Raw genomic sequence first — 26,826 nt, forward strand, 5'->3', positions numbered from 1 at the left:
GATTCAAAAAAAGAGAATATTATGCTGAACTATTCAATGATGTGATGAAAGCCTTTGACTCGGCAGACTTCAAAAACCTGCTACATACATAGACTGTACAATGCACATCAAAGGTTTACTGCTTTACTTTCAAGTTGCACCCGATCTACTATAGTGAGAGAGGAATTTAGTGAAGAAGCCGAGTTGTAGCACGACATACTGCAGAGCTCTGTTCTGTCAGGCCCATTGTTTCTAGTGTAGATAACAATCTACGCAATAGCAAATTAAAGGCAACGTAATTTGCAGACAACAGTGCCTTAAGTTAAGGAAAAAACAATAGAAGAATTAAGAAATAATATGCAAAATGATATAAAACTACTGAGAATCTGGTTTACAGATAATTTTATAATGAGTCAAAAAATAAAATATATACTTTCTAATGCTAAGTAATCATATATCTTTACACCACTCCTGAATAACTTTGCCTTGGGATGTCTTTTTATTAATCCTTAGCAAAAAATGTATATGACAGATAGTTAAGTGTTTTGTAATTTTTATATTGAATTAATGTTAGAAGATAATGAATTAAAATAAGTTAAGTTAGTAAAAAATGAATTAATTAACATTTTCCCAATAATTTCATTATGTTGTTAGCATAGATGGAAAAGCAGGATCTTTGCCAGGAAATTGCAGTAAATACAAGATAACAGAAACATAAGTATACATGAAAGATAACGATAAAAAGAAGAGTAAGGTAATCTATTATTAGAAAAATAACAAGGGAATTATTTTTCATGAATACTTAAAGCCTAAACCAACAATTGCAATTTTTATGAACATTTGTTCAATAGAAGATTAAGATATAAAAGAAATAAATAGAGAAATAGATTTATCTAATTAATTAAGTGACAAGGAGGAAAGAAGGGGATGTAATCTAGCCTTATGCAATGGATAAGAGTTAGAGAAATGAGTTTTATTTAAATGGAAACGGGAAGGATATTACTTTCATTAAATGGAAAGTAATACCCTTCCAGTTAATCTGCCAATGTTGCAAATTAAACTGAAAAGGCTGAAATTAGAAAAACAACATTCTTCTAAAAAATATGTGTGGATTTATATCATCATTAATTCTCTTTCACTATGTAAAATTCATAATTTCACTGATTCATTAAAAATGAAGTTTTATATTAATTTTACATTTAATCAAAATAAGTTGGAGCATTAAAACTATGTTTTAATTTTATCTTTTATAAATAGGCTCAAAACCTGGTAAATAACAAAACACAATCTTAAATTGGAGAAAATTTTTATACTTACATTATGAACTAACTGCTTAGCAGTTTCACTCAGAAGGACTCTATCACACCAAGCAGGACACCTTGTCTGCATATACTGATGGCCTCCAGTGGCATCCTCTTCAAATGGATAGCTAGGTTGAAATGATATGGGAAATTCAAACAACTGGTTTGAAAACAATTCCATCTCTCTATCGAATTCCTTCAGCTGAAATATACCTATTTATATTACAAATATGTAAACAAACAAAAATACAGATTGCTACCAAACACAATTATAACTAAACAATCAAAATCAGATAAGTGAGGAGTTCCAGCAAGTAAACATGTTAATTTTATAATAAAATATATACATATAAATAAATATTATATAATATAAAATATTATTTTTCTAAAATTGATCGTTCGGGAATCATATTCCTCTATATTATATTAATTTGATTAACCCAAGTACAGAATTAATAAAACGAAATAAAATAGGATGACACCTAGCTTATTCCATAAATCAAGCAAGAGAACTTTCACGAGTACCTTGCATCATCAATTGCTCTATAATTTTTCAAATCTTTCGTTGCAAATTACACATCACCAGTCTACATGGATTTCTATTTTATTTTTATTATTAATTTTGACTTTTAATTTAATTTTTTTATTAAAGACTTCATATTTTGTATATATATATTTTTAATTTCAATTTACAATTTAAAAAAAAAAATTGAATATAAAAAAAGATTAGCTCTATTTCTGTTTTGATTTAATTGGAAAAGGATTTTTTAACAATTTTAATTTTATGTGCAATTTGCAATGCAGGATTTGAAAAATTATAGAGCAACTGATGATGCGAGGTACTTGCGAAAGTGGTCTTGCTTGGATTATGGAATAAGGTAGGTGTCATCCTACTTTATTTCATTTTACTAATTCTGTACTTAGGTTGATCTGATTAATATAATATAAAATATAAATAATTTATAATTATTTGTTTAATAACAAATGCTTTTATAGAAATGGATTGCAGTTGCAGTATAATAGCTTATAATATAAATTTTATTCTTATTTGGCTTCAAAACTTTAATTATATTGTTAAAATTTATATTTTTTAAACAATTAGAAAAATTAACAGAAAAAATATTTACAAAAAATAAGGAAGCTGAACTGTTAGGATCAAGACTGCAAGGTTGGAATTTACTTTAAAAAAATATAAAAATTTCAGGCTTCTGAAGCCGACAAAAGAGAACTTTCTCAGTACTTTATTGATGAAAATAATTAGGTTTATTGCACAAATGTTGATGAGCTTATGTTGCACTTAGGAAGTTCATAAACCTGAGGTCTGGGTCTTTTCATAGAATCGTCCAGTATAGTTTAAAAGTGGTTCCACTACACAGCGGTAACAAATATCCTTTGAAACCAATCGCTTATAGTATTAATTTTAAAGAGACATACGATATAATTAAAGACGTTCTTGAAAAAATAAATTATAAAAAACATAGCTGGAACATTACATGGTGATTTGAAAGTTATAGCTATTTTGTTAAGCATGCAGTTAGCCTATACTAAGTACATGTGTTTTCTTTGGAAATGGGACAGCCGAGCTAGGAATAAACATTAGTTACCAAAGAGTGGAAGAAATGAGACAACTTAAATCCAAATTGAAAAAATATTATTCATGAGCCCTTAGTTGAAGCCAAAAAAATATTTTCATCCCCTCTCCATATAAAGCTAGGACAAATAAAAAATTTTGTAAAAGCAATGAAGAAGGATAGCCCTGAATGTTTGTATATCAGGCAGAAATTTCTGAATGTAAGTGAAGGAAAAATTAAAGAAGGAATATTTATTGGTCCTCAATTAAAAGAGCTGGTCAGAGATGGTATATTTAACTCAATGTTAAATAATGTAGAAAGTGCAACTTGGGCTTTATTTAAGACGTTTGCAAAACTTTTCTCGGCAAACAAAAATTCGACAATTACCACAATATTGTTAATCAACATTTTACTTCATACAGAACTATGGGATGTAATATGTCTTTGAAAATACATTTTCTCCGCTCATATCTGGATCTTTTCCCAGACACCCTTGGAGACGTAAGTGATGAACATGCTGAACGTTTCTACCAAGACATTTCGGTGATGGAAAACCGCTATAAAGGGAAATGGAATATTAACATGGTCGCCGATTACTGTTGGACATTAATTCAGGATGGCCTGAGGCTATTTACAAAAGAAAAGCATCAGCAAAATCATTCTAACACACGTATGGCCATGAAAAATGATAAATTTTACAGATTTTAATTATATTTTCCTTTAATTTTTTTTAAGCGTAATTTATTTAAAACTAAGGGTGATAGAAAAATTGTATTTAGAGATTTGTAATATACGCAAAAATGCAATTTAAGAAATGGTATCACACTTAGAGAAACATTATTATATATTTTTTTGTCTGTCAGTGTAATCTAAGAACATAAATTTAACTATAACCTAAGACAAACAAATTTCTAATCAAATTTAATGATTTCAAGTGGTTATTATGATTAAGTGCAATGAATATTTGGTTTCAACATAAATGCTCGTATTTCTGAAATACAGAAACTGATGGTAGCTACAGATAAACGTGACTAATAATTTATCAAGAGGAAGAAATAATTTAAATGAATTATTTTTATGATGATTATCACCAAATTATATTAATTATCTCTCTCATTCTGTGTTTTCCAGTAAATTAATAAAATGGGTTGACAAGTTCACCTAGCCAAAAGAATAATCCAGGAAATAAGGGATTAAGGGTAAGTAAAAATAGAAGGTGGTAATGATCTACTCAGGAGAAATGTGATAAAATAAACCCACTAAAAAGAATGCTTCAAAGTATCTTCTTGTAGAGATTGTATTTTATATCCCACTCACAATTCACAAATTTTGGGTGACTGAGCGTGTTTACACAGGATTTAAGCATTTGAAATGGCAAAAATCTGAAATTTTTACAGCAGTAAGTACTTTTTATTTTGTTACTCAAAGGGGTTGAGTAATGAAGCCATCAAAACTGCTAAAACACTGTTCCTTCTAACTGTGAACAGTGTATCCAAAAAATTCATAGCATGTATTTTTTCAGATAATAATGTAGGCCTACTATACAAAATATTTTGATATTTCTGTAATAAGATGGCTTATACTAGACAGTTTGTTACTTAAAGTATGATTCATACACACAAACTCATGTTTAAACACAAAAGTGAATAAACATGCATGGACATGAATGTCTGCGAAATCCTGAATGTAAACATTGTAGAAAGCTCAGTTACTGTTTTGATTTCAATGTGATATGTTATATTGTTGCTAGTGCTGATACTGTGGTTAGGTAATGTACACTTGTTTATAAAGTAATTTTATTAGCAGTGAACTTCTCTTTTATGCGATATCTTTCATTTTTAATTTTATTAATTAGAGAAATTTTTACTTTAGCTGTGGAGAAACTGGGATAAGACAAAGTGAGGAGCAATTGGTAGTTTTATAATTTATACTAACTGTACTATCATTATAAGAACCCTCACATTTTATAAAAACAGATTATGGAGTGTTCAACTGGCATTCAGACTGAAACAGTATGTCACAAATTGACTTACTATAGATCTTCAATATTGGACAATATTTTAGAGTAAACTGAACAGCAAATAACATATTCACTGTTACCACAAGTTAAACTATTTTTTAATTTTTTTTGATAGCTCCTCAGCCCAGTATAAAAACAAGAAAAATTTAATAAATTTGTGCTACCATCAAGAAAATTTTGAAATCGCAGCTGAATGGCATTTTTTTGCCTCATACCATGGAAAAGAACCATGTGATGGTCTTGGTGGAACTGTAAAAAGGACTGTGACTAAAGCAAGCCTTCAAAGGATAGTCAACAATGAAATTGTTAAACCTTCTGAAATGTACAATTATTGCAAAGACAATATTAAAAATATACCATTTATTTTCTGCTCTAAAAAGATGTTCAAGAGACTGAAGAATACCTCGGTTCTTGTTATCAGGTAATCAAAACAGTCCTAGAAACAATAACCTTTCACAGTTATGTTCCAACAAGTCAGAAATGTATTCTGAAAGTCTGAGCGACCTTTGAATCAGAAACATTTGCGTTAGTATTGGTACATAAGGACATTAGTGTTTCTGATAGCTTTATAGGTTTACCAAAGCCAAAATGTAAAAATTATATCTGCTGTGTATACGATGGCAAATGGTGGTTAGGTAAGTCATATAAGTCAAAATACATGAAAATTAACAGAAATATCGAATACACTTTTTCCATTTGCTGGGTCCTGGTACTTCATTCAAAAAATCATTGAGGGATAATCAAACAAGTGTTCAACTGGAAAATATTTTAAAGATTCTCACGCTTTCAGAGTTTTTTCTAAGAACTACTGGAAGAGGACACAACATTACACCAAAGACGAATGAGGACTAATCAGTTCCACTCAATAAAAAAATGGCAGGAGCAATAAGTTATTTTAGTTAAATTGTTATCAAAAGTACAAGATTTACTCATAACTTTCATTAGCAGGAGTTAAATAGGTAAAAGTCGCTTTGATATTGGAGGGACAGGTAGATCGGAAAAATTGTGCAGGGAGGCAACATTTGGAATATGTAAAACAAATTGTTAGGGATGTAGGATGTAGGGGATATACTGAAATGACTGGCACTAGATAGGAATTCTTGGAGAGCTGCATCAAACCACTCAAATGACTGAAGACAAAAAAAATATTTCATCTTGACAAAGCATTCAAAATCATTTTGAAAACTAATTAACTGAAGACATTTCATTATTACTCAGGGTTTTTTTTTTAATACAAATTGCACAATATAAATATAACGTAACATGAAATAATTTAAATAATATTGAAAATAAAAATAACTTGTCAAATATTAGTCTTAATTTCTTTTAATATTGGGCCCAGAAACTGAATCTCCTGTGTTCAGGATTTAGTCTCTTGGTTTAAGAAATAAAAAGAATAGATTAAATGTACAAACACAACAAACTTCATAAATGATCTGATTATATTTTTATGGGGTTTCCTATTCTTTTTAATACTGGTGCAATTAACATCAGTGCTACCAGTAACTTAAGAAGGTGCTGCTAATAAGCTCCAGTAAGGTTCTGTAGGTATTTGGAAAGATACAGTATTTTGAAAGTGAATCATTTAATAAATTTTAAAATTTACTACTATTGGTTTTAATTTTTCTTTATTCACAGTATATTACAAACCAATTACAAATGAGAAAGCTAAATAGTTATGTTTTCTGTAAGAATTATATACTGATAAACATGTCTATAATTATTTTGGTAATTTGGAGGTCTCACATTCAAATCCCAGTCAGGCATGGCATTTTTCATTTGCTAAAAAGTTCTATTTCCATATCCCACACGCAAGTTTCAAGCTTATGTGGAGATAAAATCAAGTAAGAAAACAAAATGTTCCAAGAATATGATTTACTAAAATAATACGAGATTAATTTGTTAATAATGTATCTGTAATTGCAGGATTTGAATTGAATAATAGATTAATAAAATTTTTCAGTTAACAAGATTTGAAAAGTAAAAGGTGGAGCAGAGAAAACGCATGTTTTTTAAACTGGTAGTACTCAGTGGCAAGTGGAGTATTGACCTTCGGCAACTCTGGTGGACATAGCAGTTTCAGTTGCTTTGGAGCACTGGAGTGTAGAATATTGTATGTTTGTTGTTGAGCAGTTTTTTTGTAGAAACAATGATATTCTGTGGTCATGGTTCAACTTCTTTTCCATAGAAATTTTAATGTCGAACATTGAGGTGCAGCTCCAGATTGATACACCATACTCCGATGGGTTGAGGTGTTTAGAAGTACTGGATCTATGATGAAAAAAAACCACCTGGTCTTCCCTGTTCAGTCTGAACTTCAGAAAACGTAGACAGCATGAGAAGGGCAGTTCTTGCTAGTCCAAAATGATCCACTTGGCAACAGTTTTTAATTTATTAATGAATTTTAAGTCTGTAGTGCTATGTCACATCCTTTGCTTCATCACATCTTAGACAGTGTTATGTTTTCACCCTCTCTTGCTGTTGGGTGCTGAAACCTAGCGATGGCTAGGGTGCCCACGGCAAACTATGGTTGCCAGACCATCACGCCACTCTATATCACAAGCTGCTCCCTCGAGCACTGTATGTAGCGTCTTCTAACCAGTCTGCACTCATACCAGACCTAAGGCAGTCACGTCTGGATGGACTCTCTTAATTCTTGTTCGGATGAACATTGTTTTATTTAGCTTATGTTTGCTATCTTTAATGTTAAAATATAAGTTACATGTGTTATGTTATAAAATTATTTTAAACCGCCAAGATGGCATAAAATTAAACAATCCTTAAGTAATCAACAAGATGTTGTCTTCATTCATCACCTATGAACACATACAGTCCACCCTTGCTCTAAAATCTACCCCAAAGCTGTTGACCAAGGGCGTCCTGTCGACGTTGCAACAGACAATGATCTCAAATTTCACCCACACAAAATTATGATCGTCCAGCAGCTAACTGAAAGGGATTTTGTGCATTGCAAAGAATTTTATGGTGAAAATAAATGTCATTCTTATGGAAGATGTAAATGCTCTAATAATGATGAGTGATGATGCCCATTTCCATTTGGATGACTGTATTAATGTACACAACTGTTTGTACTGGGCGTCGGAGAACCCACATGAACTACACCAAAAACTCACCACAGCTCAACAGTGTGGTTGGGTGTCTCCAAGATAGGGATTGCTGGTCCTTACATTTTTGGAGAAGGGGTGGGTGGAACTGTAGTTACAGTGACATTAGTCCCATGACATTGACATGTTAAACAATTTCCTGCATCCAGAACTCGAAAGGCATCAATCAGGTGAACATGAGAAATGTGGTTCTAACAGTATGTTGCCACAGCTCACATGGCAAGAGCATAAATTAAAGTGATTCAATAAATGTTTCCTGGACATGTCATTTCACGATTTGGCAATGTTTCTTGACCCCCACGCTTTCCCGATCTATCGATTTGAGACTTCTTTTTATGGGGCTACCTGAAATCAAGAGTGTACATGAACAAGCCACACAAAATCAAAGAGTCAAAAATTTCCATTTGTTAAGAAATTGAAGCTGTGTTGAATGAAATGTTGGAAAAAACCATGCAGAGCTTTGAGGAGAGGCTCCAAATTTGCATCCAACAAGGACGTCAACTTACTGACATTATTTTCTGAACCTAATTAAAGTATGCTGATTTCAAAAAAGGAATAAAAATATTATTATTTAATGTAAAATTTTTTTTCTATAATTAAAACAACCAAAATTATTCAGTATTGAAAAACATGCGTTTCCTCTGCTTCACCCTTCATTATTGAAATATATTTCCAAATAGAAATAATGAGAAATAATGACACTTAAAGGTAAATACCCTATCATAACCAAATAAAGGACATATGTATAATATTTAAAAATACACATCTCAATTATTAGAGATGCAATATTAGGAATCATAATGAGGGAGATATTCAGATTAAACTGATTATTTTCACGAGTATAATATTGTTAAAATGAATCAGTGAAATGAAAAAAAAAAAAAACTAATTACCTTATAATAATCAGGCAAACTCTGTGACAGAGTGGTAATGTTTCTACCTCTAATTTGGAAGGTTCTGAGTTTGAATCCTAGGTTAAGTGAATCCTAGTTGGTACCTTTCCACATACTATAAATTTAATTGTTACAATTAATAGTAACTTTAACCAGAGCAATAGCAGTAGTCATTAATAAATATAAAGCTTTCAATGGTTTCCATGTTTTTTTTGGGTGATAAGGTGAATAAAATAAAATTGAATGCATCTACCCAAAATTAAATTTCTTATAGATTTAAAGAACTAGTATACTAAAAAAAAAAAATTAAAGATGATAAAAGAGGCTGTTCAGCACATTTCCTTTAAAGTAACAAATAAGAGGTATATAAATAAAATAAACAATTTACATAAGACAGAAAGAATAATAATTTTGATATACAGTCAAAATTGTATACATTTAACAGAAGAATTATTCACTAAGAGAATACTGCAACAATATGAATAAAAAAAAAACAATATTATGAGTAATAAAATAAAAACTTTAAGAATGGATTCAAATAGCATTTTATTCAGTAGCATGGATTCAAATAGTACTATCAAACAAGGTGATTTACTAGGATAAGCAGATACTTTGGTAGTTCATCCTACATGAAAAAAATAAAGAAATACGTATAAACATAGGTCTGGAAGCAGTTTGTTAATGAGTTATGGCTGGCGAAAAATTTAGCCCAGATTTCATCTTCTCCGGTGAAATGACGCCATACAGAAATTCTTGGGATGTAAAACTATCAGCTAATTTGATGGTTTTATATAAAATTCGATCTAACAAATTAAAAAAAAATGAGTGAAAACTGTAACTTCAGTAGTTTTTAGAAAACTGGTGAAAAAATGCAAAAAAAGGGTGTTAAAAAACACCCTTTTTTACATTTAACTAGTAAAAACTTTGTTAAATTGCCAAAAAAAACCAGATAAAATTCTTTAATAATACTTGTAGAAAATTTAATTCTAAACAGAACAGTATAAATAAACTAAACAGAAAGTGAATAACAGTTAAATAAAATGGACTTTTATTTAGAGAATTATATATGGAATTTACAAAGCTAAATTTAACTGGAAAATGATTCTTATCAATAACCAATTTTTCCGTGTTTCTCGCTGTTGTTGTGTGAGATTTTTGGGGACAAATCTTTCTCATACCAAGATCTTCAGTTAATATTAGACGAACCATTTCTCGATTGATGTTGAGTTCTTCTACAATCATTTTCACGGATAATCTTCGATCAGATCGTATGATTTCATGCACCCTGGTCAAGTTGACATCTGTCCGTGAGGTTGATGGTCGTCCACTGCGTTCTTCAACTTCAACATTCGTTCTGCCTTCACTAAAAATTTTATGCCAACGAAAAACTTGAGCTCTTGACATAACCTCCTCTCCAAAAGCCTTCTGAAGCTTACCATAAGTTGTCGTCGCATTTTCACCCAATTTAACACAAAAAGAAATGGCATACTGTTGCGCAATATTTTGCGGTTTCATTTCTGTGATGAGAGACACAAAGACGTGTGATGAGAGACACAAAGACGTGTCGTGAGCTCAACTCACGACTGAGCAGTTGCATCAATGTGCAGCTTGGACTAGAAGTAGCTTATAGATCAAGGTCAAAGATGGTGTGCCTACACAAGCTGCAGGGTTGCCACATCTTGCAAAGAAAAATCAGTCTTATTACTTTATTGTCGCACCTCGTATATGAAACCATCAAATTAACTTACATTTTTTTGTCTCAAGAATTTCTGTATGGCTTCATTTAACTGAAGGAGATGAAATCTGGGAGAAATTTTTTGCCAGCCATAACTTGTTATTGAGCATTTCCGGACCAATCTTTATATGCACTTTTTTCTTTATTTTTACACGTAGAATGAGCTGCCAAAATCATTATGATTTTTTATTAACACAACGGGTGTACAAATTAGACATCAATTTATTATATATATATGATAAAAATTAATACTTTCGTTCATCTGATAGCATTTTCACACATTGGTTAATTTCATGCTATTTGATTCTATCTAGTAAACTTACCCAATCAGCTGAATTGTTTATAAACATATTCTGATGATCAAAATATTTGAATTCCTTCTTGCCCAATGTTAGGACAATCTGCAACAAGATCAGTCATATTTATAATGGCAAACAAATTATAAAAAATTGCTTAAAAGTAGATGTATTTTTTGTATATATATATATATATACACACACACACACACACACACACACATAAACACAAAATCAGTAACGTTACGATTAAAGTTTTTGTATAATTTTCACTATTTGGTTTTTTGTTTGTTTTCACAGTAAAGTAAAATATGAACTGGTTAATGCATTGCAAACACGTCGAACATTTCTGACAAAAAATACCTCCAAACTAGATCAAGGCCATAACAAAAAAATCTATCATGTAAAATACAAAATTAATTTTGAAGAAAGTAACAAAGTGGGAAACTGTACTGATGAAATAAGAAAGTATATGAAGTTATAAAAAAATCTAAAAATAATTAAGAAAACTACATTTAGCATTTTCAGTTTTAATTAAAATTTAGACTTTCTTATTCACTTAAGTTTTTCATAGTGTTAAGTTGCTATTAACCAAATAGAATAAAAAAACATCTTCTTTACACAGCATAAAATACTTCAATTGAGAATCATAAATGATTAATACATGAACTCAGTTGAAATTGCTCATTCATTAAATTTTTAAATTTCTGCATTCTCAAATAAATTAAGAAAAATTGTAAAGCATTTGATAACACATTTTCATGTTTATTGGTATTATCAGCTTATCAAATAATCTAAACTACGAAAAAAAGGAGAAAAATATACCCTGTTCTACAATAGTTAACCAAATAACTAAGTAATATGAATTGCAAAGAACTCAAAGTAGTTTCAGTTTCTGAAGATACCATCAGCAAATATTTGTGGTATTTAAAAAAAGAGTCTAAAATCAATTTTTGTTATAAAATTAAAATTAAATTATAAAATTAAGTATAATCATAGAAAAGTAATAATTTTCTAATGTTATCCATAGTTATTTAAAAATAAATTTTACTGTTTGCACAATTAAAATATTTTCTCATTTGGTATATTAAATATCTATATTATTTTTTCTGAAACAACAATCAACCATTTAAACAAACTGTTTAATGCATAGAGTGGAGTAAAAGCTGATGAAATTCTAACTGAAATTTTAATCTTAAAAATCTGATTACTTTGTATCCTTGTCATAGAAATTGATGTTGAAAAAGCAAACTTTAGTGACAAAATTAAAAATAAGACAAATAAAGAAAAGAATTAACCCAGAAAGTAACACTGCATGTGAATAATATTATAAGTTATTAAAATATAGTTAGTACCTAAGTTAAAAATTAGTGCAAAGTGTTGAGTTGGGAGGTTATCAATGTTTCTATAATAATTTTTTTTAATATTTCTGTTGATGTACTGTGATCTTAAACAATTTGAGAGTAATTCAAACAGCATATAAGTAAACTCATTAAAGTTACCAAAACAATCATAGTTACAATACTGATGATTGCAAGACAACATTGAAATTTTGTTACCAAGTATGAGATAGATTGAAAAAAGTATTAAATTAGTTATATAGTCCAAGACAGAATCAGAGATGAAGAAATAGACTCAGAAAAAATGTACTTTACTACACCAGATATAACTCGTGAAAGGCTGTAGACACACACAACAGGATTTATCAAGTTGTTCTTTAATAGCAGTGGCATATTTATTATTTATAATTACATTTAATGTGTCATGTTACAGTAGTAAGTAATCTGATTGTGGAATGAAAGGAGGCACGTTGAAGTTCAGGAAAAATTATAAAATTGTCCAACAATATAGAAGCAAAAATTAATTCTATTATCATTATTATAATTTCTTCCCATTTTTCCAAAGTTCTTAATTATTGCAATTTAACTTAACAAAAAAATATGCTCCAATTTAATAAAAAAAGAAAACCTATGACAAGTCAACCATGAATTGCTTTAAGTACCAGCAACCATCTTGGACTGAGTGAGCAGGAAACAGTGAGTGTTTCCTTTTTTCTTTTTTTTTGTTGTTTGTGGGCGTTATCATCGCCCGGAATTTTATTAATAAAAGGGTAAAATAACTGTGTTTCCTGATAACTGAATTGGTAGAAAACTGCTGTGTGGCTCTCACAGCTGTATTTGTACTGGTATTAATTTTAACTGTTTTCTTGTGTTGCAGAACAACTGAATGATATATCAACTTGAATACCAATTCGATAAATGCTTTGCTCAAAATAGCTATGCATGTATGTCAATGGTTTTAATCTGGATTGTTTGCTACGGCAACCCAAAGGTTACAGTTTAATGAAAAAGTAATTTACTGTCTGGGAATAAACAATTTCATTATTTTTATAAATAATAATAATTATTTATGATAATATTATGATATTTAATTATTTATGATAATGCACATCTTTATATATATATTTCTTCTGCGCGTGTGTGATGTCACTGAATTTCTCCTAACGGCTGGACTGATTTTGATGAAATTTTGTGTGTGATTAAGTTGATTCAAGAATGGTTTAGATTCACAATTTGATCCGATAGAAATGTTTTTTTAATTAATTTATTTATTTATGTGTTGTTGTTTAGGTTAAGGTGGTTGCGATGGTTAAGGTTCACAATTAAATCCGGTAGGCAGCGCTGCGATCGCGTTTTAGAATTTTAAAAAATTTTTGGCATATCAGTCAGAACCGGTAGTTGGTGGTGCGATCGGATTCTAGGAAATTTTTTTATTTTGTTGCTTTTTCGCATATCAGTTACTTGCATCGTAGCTTAATGTTGTTATTACATTAAAATCCATATTTCTAACAGTCTACTGTGTTTAGAGAGTAGTTTGAATTAAATCCGATAGGTAGTGTTCTGACAATTGGATTTATTTACATTCTGACTTTTATAAAGTGAAAGGTTAAATTTTATGAAGTTCCGTAATGTTTTGTACGTTTCTTAATGTTGAGTATTAATTGTTATGATTTTGAAGCCACAACCCTTTTTGTTAAAAAATTATTTTCCACTGAATACTGTGATCAGAGAGTGGTGTAAATTAAATCCGATAGGTAGTGCTGTTCTGTTGTTTTGCCATTTGGATTTATTTACCTTCTGACTTTTATAAAGTGAAAGGTTAAATTTTGTGAAGTTCCTAATGTTCATTGTTTTTAAGGTTTTATGAAACTTTCAATTGTGTTCATTTAATTTGTATGTATACTCAAATCTAGCAATAGCAAAGCATTGCCAAGTCTGATAGAATTGCGCGCTTATTGAGAATATTATTTATTTAAATAACGTTTTAAAGTGTAATTAAAAAATATACATTGTGCAAATTTGTAAGATGCAGTATTGACGTGAGTATTTTACATGAATTTTAATGATGTATACACCTGCATTCAATAACAATCAACTTAACCTACAAATTTAAATTGTCAGTTCTCATTTGATTCTATGCAACTTATGAAGTATTGAACGGCTCTTTGAAAATAAAAATGTCAGTTTGTAAAATAAATTATAACATTTATGAAATTAAAATATAATTTACGTATAATAATTATAGTTTAAAGTATATTTAAAAAATTTAAGTTATAATTTTTGTAGCTGATTAATTTTATAAAAAGTTTTCTAAAATTGTTTTTAATTTACAATTATCTAAAATTTGGTAAAATAGATGCTAAAATAAAGAATGAGAAAAATTTCTACTAAAATTTTAACAACACTGCTTTTTTTACAGTGCTTTAATTTTTTATTAATTGATTAATTAAGCTATCACATGGTTATGAAACTTCAAAATGATAAATTAAAAAAAAAAAATGCAAGAGGTACTTTTTTATAATGATCTTAAGTGAAAATTTGAAGTAACGTGGATGAAAATTTAGGCACTTATGTATTAACGTCACTGCAGCTACAGCTTTATTTAAAAACAAAGTAGTCAATCGGATTTCGGTGGAAGATGAACAGTCTCTTTATTAATTTTAATAAATGGTTATTTATATTTATTTATTTTATAAATATAATTTAACCAAACTTAACCTACGCTCGCTAACCTTGACTAATTAATACCGTAATTTTTTGAATATTTATTTAATAAATTCAGTAATTATCGCAATTATTTATTATTTAAATAATCAAAACACTTCTGTTAATTAGTCAAGGTTAGCGAGCGTATGCTAAGTTTGGTTAAATTATATTTATAAAATAAATAAATATAAATAACTATTATTAAAATTAATAAAGAGACTGTTTTGAATCTATGTTAAACTCTATATCGGCCCATTTTCCACCGAAATCCGATTGATTACTTTGTTTTTTAAATAAAGCTGTAGCTGCGGTGGCGTTAATACGTAAGTACCAAAATTGATTAATTTATTAATAAAATAAAAATTAATTTAGTAATTAAATTTATTAATTACACTAATTATTAATTTTACAACGTTTCGATTTTCGTCAGATATCTCAATATTTAGTGAAAATAAATATTAACCATACTACACATAATTAATCAATAAACCCATTACAATAATACAACAATCACAAACTGATAATAGTCATACTAATAGTCATATTAATGAAATTTCATCCACATTCCTGCTAATTTTAACTTAATTAAGTTACTTATATTTATGTGTTGTGAATTTATTACAGAACAATGCCACGTCAGGATGTTGTCCGCTAGTATTATTATAAATAATAACAGTGTAAAGGATACATGTAAACCCACGTGTCATTTTCATCACATAAAAAAATGTTGAGCAACAAATTCATACAGATTTTATCAAAAACAAATGAAGTACACAAAGGCATTCACCTAAAGTTTTAGATTCCAAAGGGAGGAGACACTTGATTACAACTGGTATAAAAGCTCTAAGTTATAAAATCTAGGAAACTAATGAATGGCTGGAAGGGTCTCAGTAGTAAAAAAGAAAAAAGTGTTGAAATTATGTACACAGCTTGCTGGGTAGACATTTTATTTAATCATTATCTGAGTATCCTAAAAACTAACAATATCACGTTCAGTTCAGTAGAATCTTACATATGGTTTAAAGGAGGTGCATCTTGGGAAAATTGTACAAAATTGTCTTAAATAATCAGAAGAAACCTGCGTTTAGTTGCTTACGTGTTAAAAACAATTAAAGTTTTACAAACTATTACAATAGTAGATGGTGATATGTTTATACTGGATCCCAAAATGAAGTTCTAATAAACAGTGTATAGTAGAAAATTATCCTAGAACCAGAAAAGCAGAGTAGAACTGAAGCAATGTCAAGATAATATTGAATTTTTTTAAAACAGATAATAAAAAAGGAGTAAACTGTATCACTTCTGAACTAAATGAGAACTGAAGTTTGTTGCTAACATCAGCATTCAATGAATGATGAATGGCAACTCCACCATGGGAATGAGCAAATGCCATGTGTTACAAATTGTGGTAAGGAAATTCCAAAAGTTCAACAACACCTAAATCATCAGATTTTTGTTCCCTGTGAGTTTTTCCATAAACAAAAAGTACTAGATTTTAAGAAAAGAGAATACAAAGGGAGCTCATGCAAACCTAGATGTACGATTGTAAACCTTTTAGTACTTTCATTGCTTCTTTACTGTTTAACAAGTAAAAGTTTTTATTCATTACCACCCTCTTTCTGTTCATCAGTTTCTATCTATTTCTCTCACCAATATCACCTAATATCTTTTACATTTGCTACACTAGTAATGATTAAACCATCATTTTCAGCAATAACCTTTGAAAATAGTAGTGACAAACTAATTCTAATTTTTGGGTTCATTGTAGATGCTAAGCGACATTCTTTTCCAGTAATTCAGTACATTATGTAATTTATTGAAGTTGCTTTGTTAAAGCAGTGGTTTCATCTTTAGTAGCCATTCTCCAAAATTATGCAGTAAGCACCTGACCTAACATACCAATATCAATTCAATGTAGGTAAATTTACAGGGTAGTAAATAAATTGCCTTGAAAATTTATCAAATGCTCTACTAACATTTCCTTAAATATATTAAATGTCATCATTATATATATTACTTTAAATGTATGAGTTAAGCTTATCTTAGTTAAAATAGAAAATATTGGTATTGGCTTTTCTTAAATTCAGATTTATTATTATTATGCTAAATTATATTTTTACTAATAAATTTTGGATTAAAAAGAAGTTTAATCCAAAAAATAATTTTATTAACAGAATCTCTGAATTGGATATATGTTCAGACCAATGAATACAAAAAAAACATGTGTTTGTGTTCTTGAACACGCAAAAGAATAACATATAAAAGATTTAGAATTAGGGAAATGATCTTTTCAAACTTTGAACCAGTATATTGTGGAAAAATCTAGACAATTCTGATCAACATTTAATCAGAAGGAGTGGCCTCTAGCAGTAACAACTCTTATTTGTAGAACTAACAAAGAGTAATAAAAAAAATAAAAAAAATTAGAGGAAGTCGTAAATTGTTATTTCAAAAAAGAAACAAAGCAAACTGAATATTAAAAAAAGTAATTCACTGTAAGCAATTAAAATGGCAAATTTTTTAATCAAATAATTCTTAAATGATTTCTTCATAATAGAAAGAGATAAGGATGATAGTACAGAACAGTTTATAACAGAATACAACTCATATTTAGGCATTCACACAACTTAATGAATGGATGGATTAAAATTTGGATAATTTTCAATCAATCTTCCACCAAATTCTGTGGTGAATATGTACATGTAAAACAAGAGAGTAAAAATACTTTTCAGGATGCTGGAAGGTGGAGGCAATTTCACCGGTACTAAGTAAGGGATAAAAAATATTTCCACCTTAAAGTTAAGAAAATCTTCAAATTTATTCAATACGACAATGGTTGCATGTGAAAAAAGTTTCATATGTTTAGCATATGACACAAGCCCTATCTTCTTACAATTCCAGCAAAATTTTGGTCATCCCTTGCTGTAAGGATTGGTCATATCAAAAATTGTTTTAGACAAAAGTTTTAGGTAATGTTTAAAGGACTAAAAACCACTTTAAATTGATTCAATACTTTGACTATTAAGGGAGGTATGATTCTTTTTTGTCTTCGAAACCCCATTTCTTCAACCCCCTGGGCCAATGGTTGGTGATATCAAAAAATTTTATTTATGCAGGTTTTAGGCCCTTATCCAAAGAATAGTAGGAACTTTAAACGAATTCGATATTTTACTTAATAAAAAAGTTATAGCAATACTTTTTTTGAAAAAATCCTCCTATTTCCACCCCCTGGTCCAATTTTGGCGGTTAATTTAACTTGACTGAGATTTTGGGATGAGTTATTCTTAAGGAACAATTTGAAAGTGATTGGTGCAAAATTACAGCAGTTATCAACAAGAAAGCGAAATATATATATATATAAACGTTTGTGCTGACAGTGGTTTTGGGGTCTGGGGGATGTGAAACGTGAAGATATGTCAAAATTTTCCAGAAGTCGAATCATGGTACCCATTACAATTGGCAGCTTTATTATGAAATCTACCTAAAAACAGAAGTGCTGATGTAAAATCAAAAGATAAGAATGTTTAAATAATTTAAAAATAAATATGCACTTGAAAATTTTTTTTAACAACTAAAATCTAAACATTTTTTAGTTTTTAGTCAGAACTAATAACTGATATAAAAACTATACAACATGAAGTCTTTCTCTTTATTACCCAGATCAGACCTAAATCCCATGGAAATGATATAAGGAGTACAATAGAACATATTGGCTGTATGTTAGAAATGAATATCTACTGTACATTGGTGCAACAGATATTAACTATTGTAAACATGTAACTTCTACAATAACAGGATTACTACAGGTAGTTTAATAATAGAGGAAAATGAACAGGAAGATATAATAAGACTGGATGTTTGAAAATAAAATCATATAATAATATAGAAAGAATATTAAAGAAGTGAATATTATCACAATTAGAACAAACGAATCATCCATCCTTTATGATGAAAATTCTCTACACATCTGAAAATTCCATATATCAGTATATAAGAATTAAGATGTATTAAAAAAAGAAGGTATGCATCTATATTATCAATCAGTTCATCTTGAAGAAGATGATAATAATCAGGGATTAAATTATTGTTAACAGTTAATAGAAAATAATACATTACTCCTTGACATAATTATCTACAGAAAATGTGCTTTCACAAATTTTGGAGGAAGTCCCACTAATTGTATGAATGTGTATATACTATTCCAACATGATCATCATTTTTATTGCCTTTTATTCATCATCTCAAACGAATATTTCCCAATCAGTGAACTGGCTAAGGTGGACTACATGTATTGCTAGCCAGTTCTCCTGAAATGAGTCCTTGACTTCTTATTGTGAGAATATACGAAACATTTCTGTCTGCTCAAAAGCCAGAGAATGTAAATCTTTACAAATAATCATTCTACTGCCAAAGGAACCAAGAACAATTCAAGAATAATGAAGAATGAAATCATATCTATAACTAGCAAAGCTGAAATGTGCATTATGGTTGTTAGTGAACAATAGAACAGTTGTAATTAACTACTTAATTTTATAATAATATTGTTTGTTTCATGAAATTGGTTTGCTTCAGATGTAGAAACTGATTTTGTCATTCAGTGAAGTTTTTATAAATTATTGTTTTAAAAGAAAATACAACTTATTTACACTTGTGGTGAGTTTATTGTTGTTTTCTTTAAATGAATTTGTTAAAAAATTATATACTTTTCATGATTTTAAGCAACAAAAAATTTTTTCTCCATAAAAAGTTTCTTCTAATTCCTTCAAAGCTATTGTATGCTTTCCCATTGGGGCCAGTTTTTTGTAAAATTACACATAAAATCATAAATTTTAGCCCTTACAAATTGCTTCTACATAAATGCAGTACTGCATTGATTTATCTTGGATATAAAAAAGGGGGAAAATTCCTTGACAGGTTCTAACTCACAAAAAAAAAAACTTTCAATTCAACCTGTTGTTTAAATGACTATTTTTCATGATTTCAATTGGAGCAAAACTCCTGTAAAAGTTCAGCAGGAACATCTCGAAACACTCAAGAGTAATTGATGTAAAAATCTTTACAAAGTAATTCTTCCTATAAATTAATTAATTATACTAACAAGCGATTAAATTATTAAGCTCTCTAATCTAATTTTAAGTAATAATTAAAAAAAACTTTAAAAATATTTCAATCATAGTTAACACCCTACACAAAGCATCATCATCGAAATAATGGTGATGTTTGAAGCTCATAACAGTAAAAAGTATTATCATGTGGGATTGCAGTTACTAACTTTTCTAATCAAGAACTTTTCTAATCATAATGCGTTTTGTGGTATAAATAACTCTACTTTATAACTTTAGTTCAATATGCATTTCAGTGTACAAACATTAAGAAACTATTACATGAAAGGAAAGATTTAGTACAATCAGTTTAAGAGAGTAAAAGCATCAGTTACCACAAAGTAACTACCAGGAAAAACAACAGTAGTGAAGAATCTGGCAGTTCTCCACAAGGAATCCTAATAATCCTTTTCTCATTAAAAACTCGCAAAAGTTTGAATTGTAAATTCCAAAAAAAATAATTCATTAATTCTACAGAAGAGGCTTCGCATGACTACAAATGAGATTCAATGACTACGAAATTAAATTAATTAATAAAGGAAATTTTCCAATTTTTTAATTTAAATTTACATAAAGTAATTGGATCAGTGTTAAATTATGATTTTTACAGAAAAAATTACTTTTCACTTAGAAGGATGTGTTAATGGAGACACTGTTCATTGATATGAACTGAAAATCCAGATAAACATTTAAAAATGTACGACATATCTAAAATTAACATTGTTTTGGTTTAGATTCGGACGTTCTGCTTTACAGAAAAACTAATGGAAGTATAAATATGAATAATTAATGTTTTCTACAACTAAATGTATTTATAATTCAAATAGCTTACTTCAGTCAAGAAATTCTATCATTACATTTTAATATAATTTTTTATCAATGAAAAATTTTCTAATGGGCAAGTTATAATAGACTCAGATTTTGGTCTCCAAGGCGTCTGACTTTTCATTTCTAAATTCATCATGTTGGATTTTAAAACTCTGTTTATAAAAAAAATACGCAACCTAAACCATTTAAAGGAGAGGATTAAAGAAAAATTACAATTACAACAGTTTGAGAGCAGAAATAAACATATTTGGCAGAGTAGCATATAGTTCATACACTGAAATTATTGATTATGAAAAACAGAAAGTATTTAAGAAACAAAAAAATTAATAAAAAAGAAAGGTAATTTTAAACAATTTTATTTAATTTATTTTAATGTACTTAATGCTTTAATTATTCAGACAAAATTTATTTTTAATAAAAAAGTTTTACATAAGTATGTTTATTATAAGAAGAGGAAATACTTTTAGGATTAATAAATTCATGTTATTCTACAATCATCTGCTCCAAGTAGATAAATGAAGTATGGTGAGAGTTCAATGTGAAGGTTTATATGTATTATAAATACTGTAATCTTGTACTAAATATTAAAATAAAAAAACTGGCTAACATCAGTTTTTATTAAGTTGATCTTAAGTAAACAATAGTTAAAGCTATATGAAGTGGTAAGACTTATGAGTTAGATTACCTAATTTAGTAGTTATCTAATCGGTTATATTAATCAGTGTCAAATGAGACTATTCTTGCTTTAAAGTTATGGTGTTTTAATTAAAACTTTTCTTAAATTATTCATCACAAACAATTTCCCGTCAGAGCCAAAAATTATTTATTATTTTATACAGAAGACTTAAGAAACAACAAAAACAGCAAGGGCTTATGCGCATGACATATATATGAACTACATTTTTATATGTGCAACAATTTCAATAAAGGACAATTAAATTTCATACAGAAAATAGTAAACTACATTTGTGGAATAAAATAAAATAACAATACAAATTATTCTACTTTTTTCTCAATGTAGACTACAATAAACAAGATTAAATCTAATAAATATCTACACTAAAAGCTAGATATTCTACTCCAAAGTACAATGAAAATTAAAACCTTAAATACGATCTACAAAAATTACTTATGAAAGTACTACATCCATAATATAACTATTTTTTATAATTACCTAAACCCTAATCTATGTATCAAGTTGTAGCAATGTTCCAGTTCAATACATGAAGTGCATTTTGTTTCAGAAGTCCAATACACTATAATCCTGCAATAATTAAGAAAAAACCAAGGAGGCATTTTTCTTTACAGTACTGTACTACACGTTATTAATTTACATGTTAAACAACAGAATCTTGTGCAGAAAAAAATATTTCAAAAGAACATAAAGATTTTAATTAGTACAATAATAATCAAACTATAATAATTATAACACAATTCTTAATTACATACTTATTTAAGGAGACACCGACCTGACTTGTGGAGTCATCTCTGTAGAGGACTTTGGTGTTTTCATTGTTTTTTGGACTCTGAACTTTAACAGCATTCAAACCTTGTGATAGTTTCTGGAATATGATTGGTTATTAAATGCCACATTATGTACCCAGAAAATATTTTATTTAATAACACATTTATTAAAACATCAATAAACCCAATTAAACACACAGAACATTCATTCAATACACTCCACTGGAAGCATCATTTTCAGTAAAATTAAACTTCAAACAAATGTTTGCTGATTATTTGCAATCAATTTTTATATTATAAACTCATTGTTGTGAATATATATAAAACAAAAATTTTAAATAAATAAAATACGGTTACTTTTTCTTTTAAATGATGCATTAATTTTTGTCTTAGATTTCCTTTGTTTTGTGGTAATTCATTATTTAAATTAAGATTTTAACATTTTCCTTCTCTTTAAACATCTTTAGAATTTATTTTTTAAAACATTAAGTCATTTTAAAACCATAATATAGTAACATGCTTACCATATGCTACTAAAATTATATGTCTGTTTTTTCCTGGGCGACTAAAGTATATTTATTCCTGTCCACTGAACAAGAATAAAATTCCTGGACTAGATCTCAGGCAACCACTCCTTCACATCAGATCATGTCAAGATCAAAAATTGGCTTATAGCATGATGATAAAAGGAAAGGAACAAAAATAGACAAAAGGAACTAGAAGATTCCAAGAGTTATTAAAATCCTTGAGCTTTTGGGACATTTTTATGTAGGATAGGTACAGTATAATACTGATCAATGATGTGTTATACAGCTTAAATATATTGCAACAAAAATTAGCTACCAACTGGTTTCACATGTTATATTTATTACAACACTTGTTAGCAACCATAAAAAGTTAAAATACATTGAATTACTGCCACTTTACAGAATTACAGAAGGCATAATCTACATGCTTTTTTGTTTTCTATTAGCTAGAGAAAAACTTCTCATTTTTGCATTTCATGACCACATTTTTATTATAAAAAACTCCATTGGGCTACGCTTTGCTCCAATGGTTGTAACAATATCTATATTTTGTTATGATCATCTCTAGGTTGCTTTTTACTAGTTGCATTAATTTCCAATTCCTCCTAACAAAAACAGTAAACATTTTTCAATGTGGGATTTACCTTTGTAAGTAAATATTTCTGGGAGGTCTGATCCCAAGATTAATGTGCTAGACCATATTAATTCATTTGTAGGTTTTATCTGACAGCAGTTATTGAAGGATATTATAATCTTTTTACTTCATATATTATTTAAGAGTAAAAGTATTTCAGTGGGGCAGCTCTGTGGGGAAGACAGAACTCAATTTTACCAATGGTACTGTAAGTTTTAAGGTAGGACCAAAAGAGGCTGTTTATATGACTTTCCCACCTGAGATTTCTTCTATGTCAGGAAAAAAAAACAGTTTTTCTTCTACGAGTTCTTTCCAACTTTTCAGCCGGTTTACATATAGTTTCTTTAACCCATTTCAACTGTTCCTTACAGATACTGTAATGTCTTTCAATTATTAAGCATGTTTCCAAATTTTAATAAGTGTTTAATTACTTTTATTATTTTTTTAATGCTTAGCATTGAAAAGAATTATGAAAATTATTTTTTATTAATATTTGTAATCTTTTTACTGTTGATTTGTATCAGGAGACTGGCAACATGGAAATTGATGCAAATGTTACAGATTTTTTACAGGCTGGATCACAGATCATACTTAGTAATTCTAAGAAGTCCTTGAACCTGGAACCTTTAAATTGAAACATCAGTAATCACGTTCTACACCAGCTTACAGCCGCTATTTCATTAACATCCATTCTTAATCAATAACAAATAGGTTTTTACAAATAAAAAATGACACCCTAAAATTCTTTCACAAATTTCATCACATCAAGAAACATAATTTTAGAGCAATTCAAATATGGAGTTTATAAATTATCTTTGCTGCGGTTAATTTGAATTTTTCATACATCAAGTAATGATGTTATGTTGCAGTCTTTCAATTATTCTTTAAAAACTAATTAACATGAATTGAAGAAACCGAAAAGAATATCACAGATCAAGAACATAACAGACTTAATTAAGCAACCAAAAACTTACTTTTATAACACCTTGAGTGTCTGTTCGAAAATTAAAATCTCCAAATAGGAAAAATGGAGCAGGACCAAAATCATCAGTATGAAACCTGCAAGAATAAATTTGATGAAATAACCATATATATTAATAAACTGACAAAAAAAAAACAAAATACGCTTACTTTAATATACACATTTACATACACTACTTTATTCAATTTAATATTTAAATAAATAAATCTATCACTCAGTACAACTTTATAATAGGTAATATGAATTCATCTTACTTTGAAAGAGTAATTATTTCATTACCTACTTCTTGTTAATTGTCTTACCAATCAACAAATAACATTATTAATATCTGCTTTAAAATGTTAGTAAACTCAACTATTATTTAACATTTAATAAGTCTTCACACTATACTATGATCAGTCCTGAAAGGAGAGCTGCATTATTTTATAACTATACAATATTTTCTAAAGTTGCCAGCTGGTGCAGTCAAGCCTGTTCAAAAATTATGAAGTTTATTAACGTGAATTCCTGCTTGTATTCATACATTTTAACATTATCTATAGATTTTTATTAAATGCTGAGTTGTCCAACTTGAGTTAGCAATACTGGAAAGTAGCCAACATTCTTGATATAATAATTACATCCATACTGTTCATACAATAGTGTATTTATTAAATAATACAGCAATAGAATATGGACATTTTAATGACTACATTAATTATGAACATTGATATACTGTATTCCACATTATTTTGGTATTGTGTTTCTCATACAAGTACAAAAAAAATTCCACAGAAATAATACATCTATAAATATTTACCTTTCCATGTGCTGCTTGTTTCGGTCTTTTCGGAAATGTTAATTTAGATAATTACATGGAACGTGTCAATTTAATAAAATTTGAGAACATTTTAAAATTATAAACAGGTTTGAATTATTACTTTAAACAATTTTGTTACTTTTTAATATCTAAAAATTATTCATTACTAGCAAAAAATCTTAAGTATTTCATTGTAAACAAAATGACACCTCATTTACTAAAACAAGGTTGGATTTAGTAAGAATAAATCAATTCTCAAATTTCAACAGTGAAAAAAAGTTTGAAGAAATAATCTTTTGTCAGGTCTTAACAGATCTTTAAGCATCTTACCTATCAAAGATACTTTTTACTTTCTTGTATGAAGTAAAGGAAGTATTGTAATCATGAAAAATTTTGGTTTTCAGATTTCAATGGAAATATCCATTTTGACCATCCCCGAATCCATTTTGACTATTTTGGCATGATGTCTGTACGTACATACGTTATCTCGCATAACTCAAAAATGATTAACCGTATAATGTTGAAATTTTGTATTTAGGATTGTTGTAACATCTAGTTAGCACCTCCCCTTTTGATTGCAATCAACTGGGCCAAAAAAGACCAAAATCCAAAACATTTGGATTTTGGACTTTTTCTTAATTGCAGTAATAAGCCCTTGTTGAGAGCTTTTCAATAACATATCATAAAAGGTACTTATTTTCATTGGTTCTACAGTTATAGCCAAATAAAATTTTAATTAATGAAATACTTGTTTCTTACAAGGGGAAAGCATATCGGTTCGAATTCGACTTCATATACATACATTTTTTGATGAGAAAAAATCTTTACAATCACTGATGTGCAAGGAACATGCTATCAAAACACTGGACTCCGTTTTTTACACGCAATATATATACAAGGTTCAAGTTCAAGGATAACATAAATAAGATATATAACAAAAACAATTACACCTGTCCGATTCATTAATTAAAGTTTCAGTATTAAAACGTTTAATATTGCACTGGTTTTCCTAAACATATATTTAGGTAGTTGAATTTTATATCAAATTAAAAAAAAAATCTTGTTATATTTTTTATTATATTTGGCCCTAAATTCAGAAGTGAAGTGATTAGATTATGAGTAAACATCGTTTTCACAAACATTCATTACTTTTGATAACACTGGGCAATAAAAATTTGGTTGTTGTCTGTTACAAGACTGTTAATAGCTGAATCTTACAGTATTTTTAATAATGATTTCAAATATATAAGCGATTTCTTTTTATCAGATATAGTTTTTTTATAATTAAAATCTTTTGTTGCAAGCAAAATGCATTGTGCAATTTCTATATACCTAAAATCTGCTTCTTTTCTGGTGTAATTTGCTGTAGGTACATCAGTCTTGAAATTCCAGCAATAGCTAGCCAACATTATTGGATTCTATTTTTGCTGGTTGTGTGTTTTCATGGTGGATATTTCCTGGTGAAATAGTTCACAAAGTTTGTCACTCACAGCTCCAAGATTGGTAAGGAAAAAACCCAGATGA

The 26,826-nt window shown here is 28.8% G+C and overlaps 1 protein-coding gene across 1 annotated transcript in view; it reads right to left on the reverse strand.

Moving 5' to 3' along the window:
• Positions 1 to 26,826, reverse strand: part of 5PtaseI (inositol polyphosphate-5-phosphatase A) — a 161,418-nt gene that overhangs the window by 33,769 nt on the left and 100,823 nt on the right. The window contains exons 9-12 of the mRNA XM_075354957.1: positions 24,496 to 24,580; positions 22,366 to 22,458; positions 10,948 to 11,025; positions 1,297 to 1,482 (exon numbers count right to left, since the gene is read on the reverse strand). Of these exons, the coding sequence (XP_075211072.1) occupies positions 1,297 to 1,482; positions 10,948 to 11,025; positions 22,366 to 22,458; positions 24,496 to 24,580 (442 nt within the window). The remainder of the gene's footprint in view (positions 1 to 1,296; positions 1,483 to 10,947; positions 11,026 to 22,365; positions 22,459 to 24,495; positions 24,581 to 26,826) is intronic.

This window comes from Lycorma delicatula, chromosome 1 (assembly GCF_047948215.1).
Source record: "Lycorma delicatula isolate Av1 chromosome 1, ASM4794821v1, whole genome shotgun sequence".
Classification (NCBI taxonomy): Eukaryota; Metazoa; Arthropoda; class Insecta; order Hemiptera; family Fulgoridae; genus Lycorma; species Lycorma delicatula.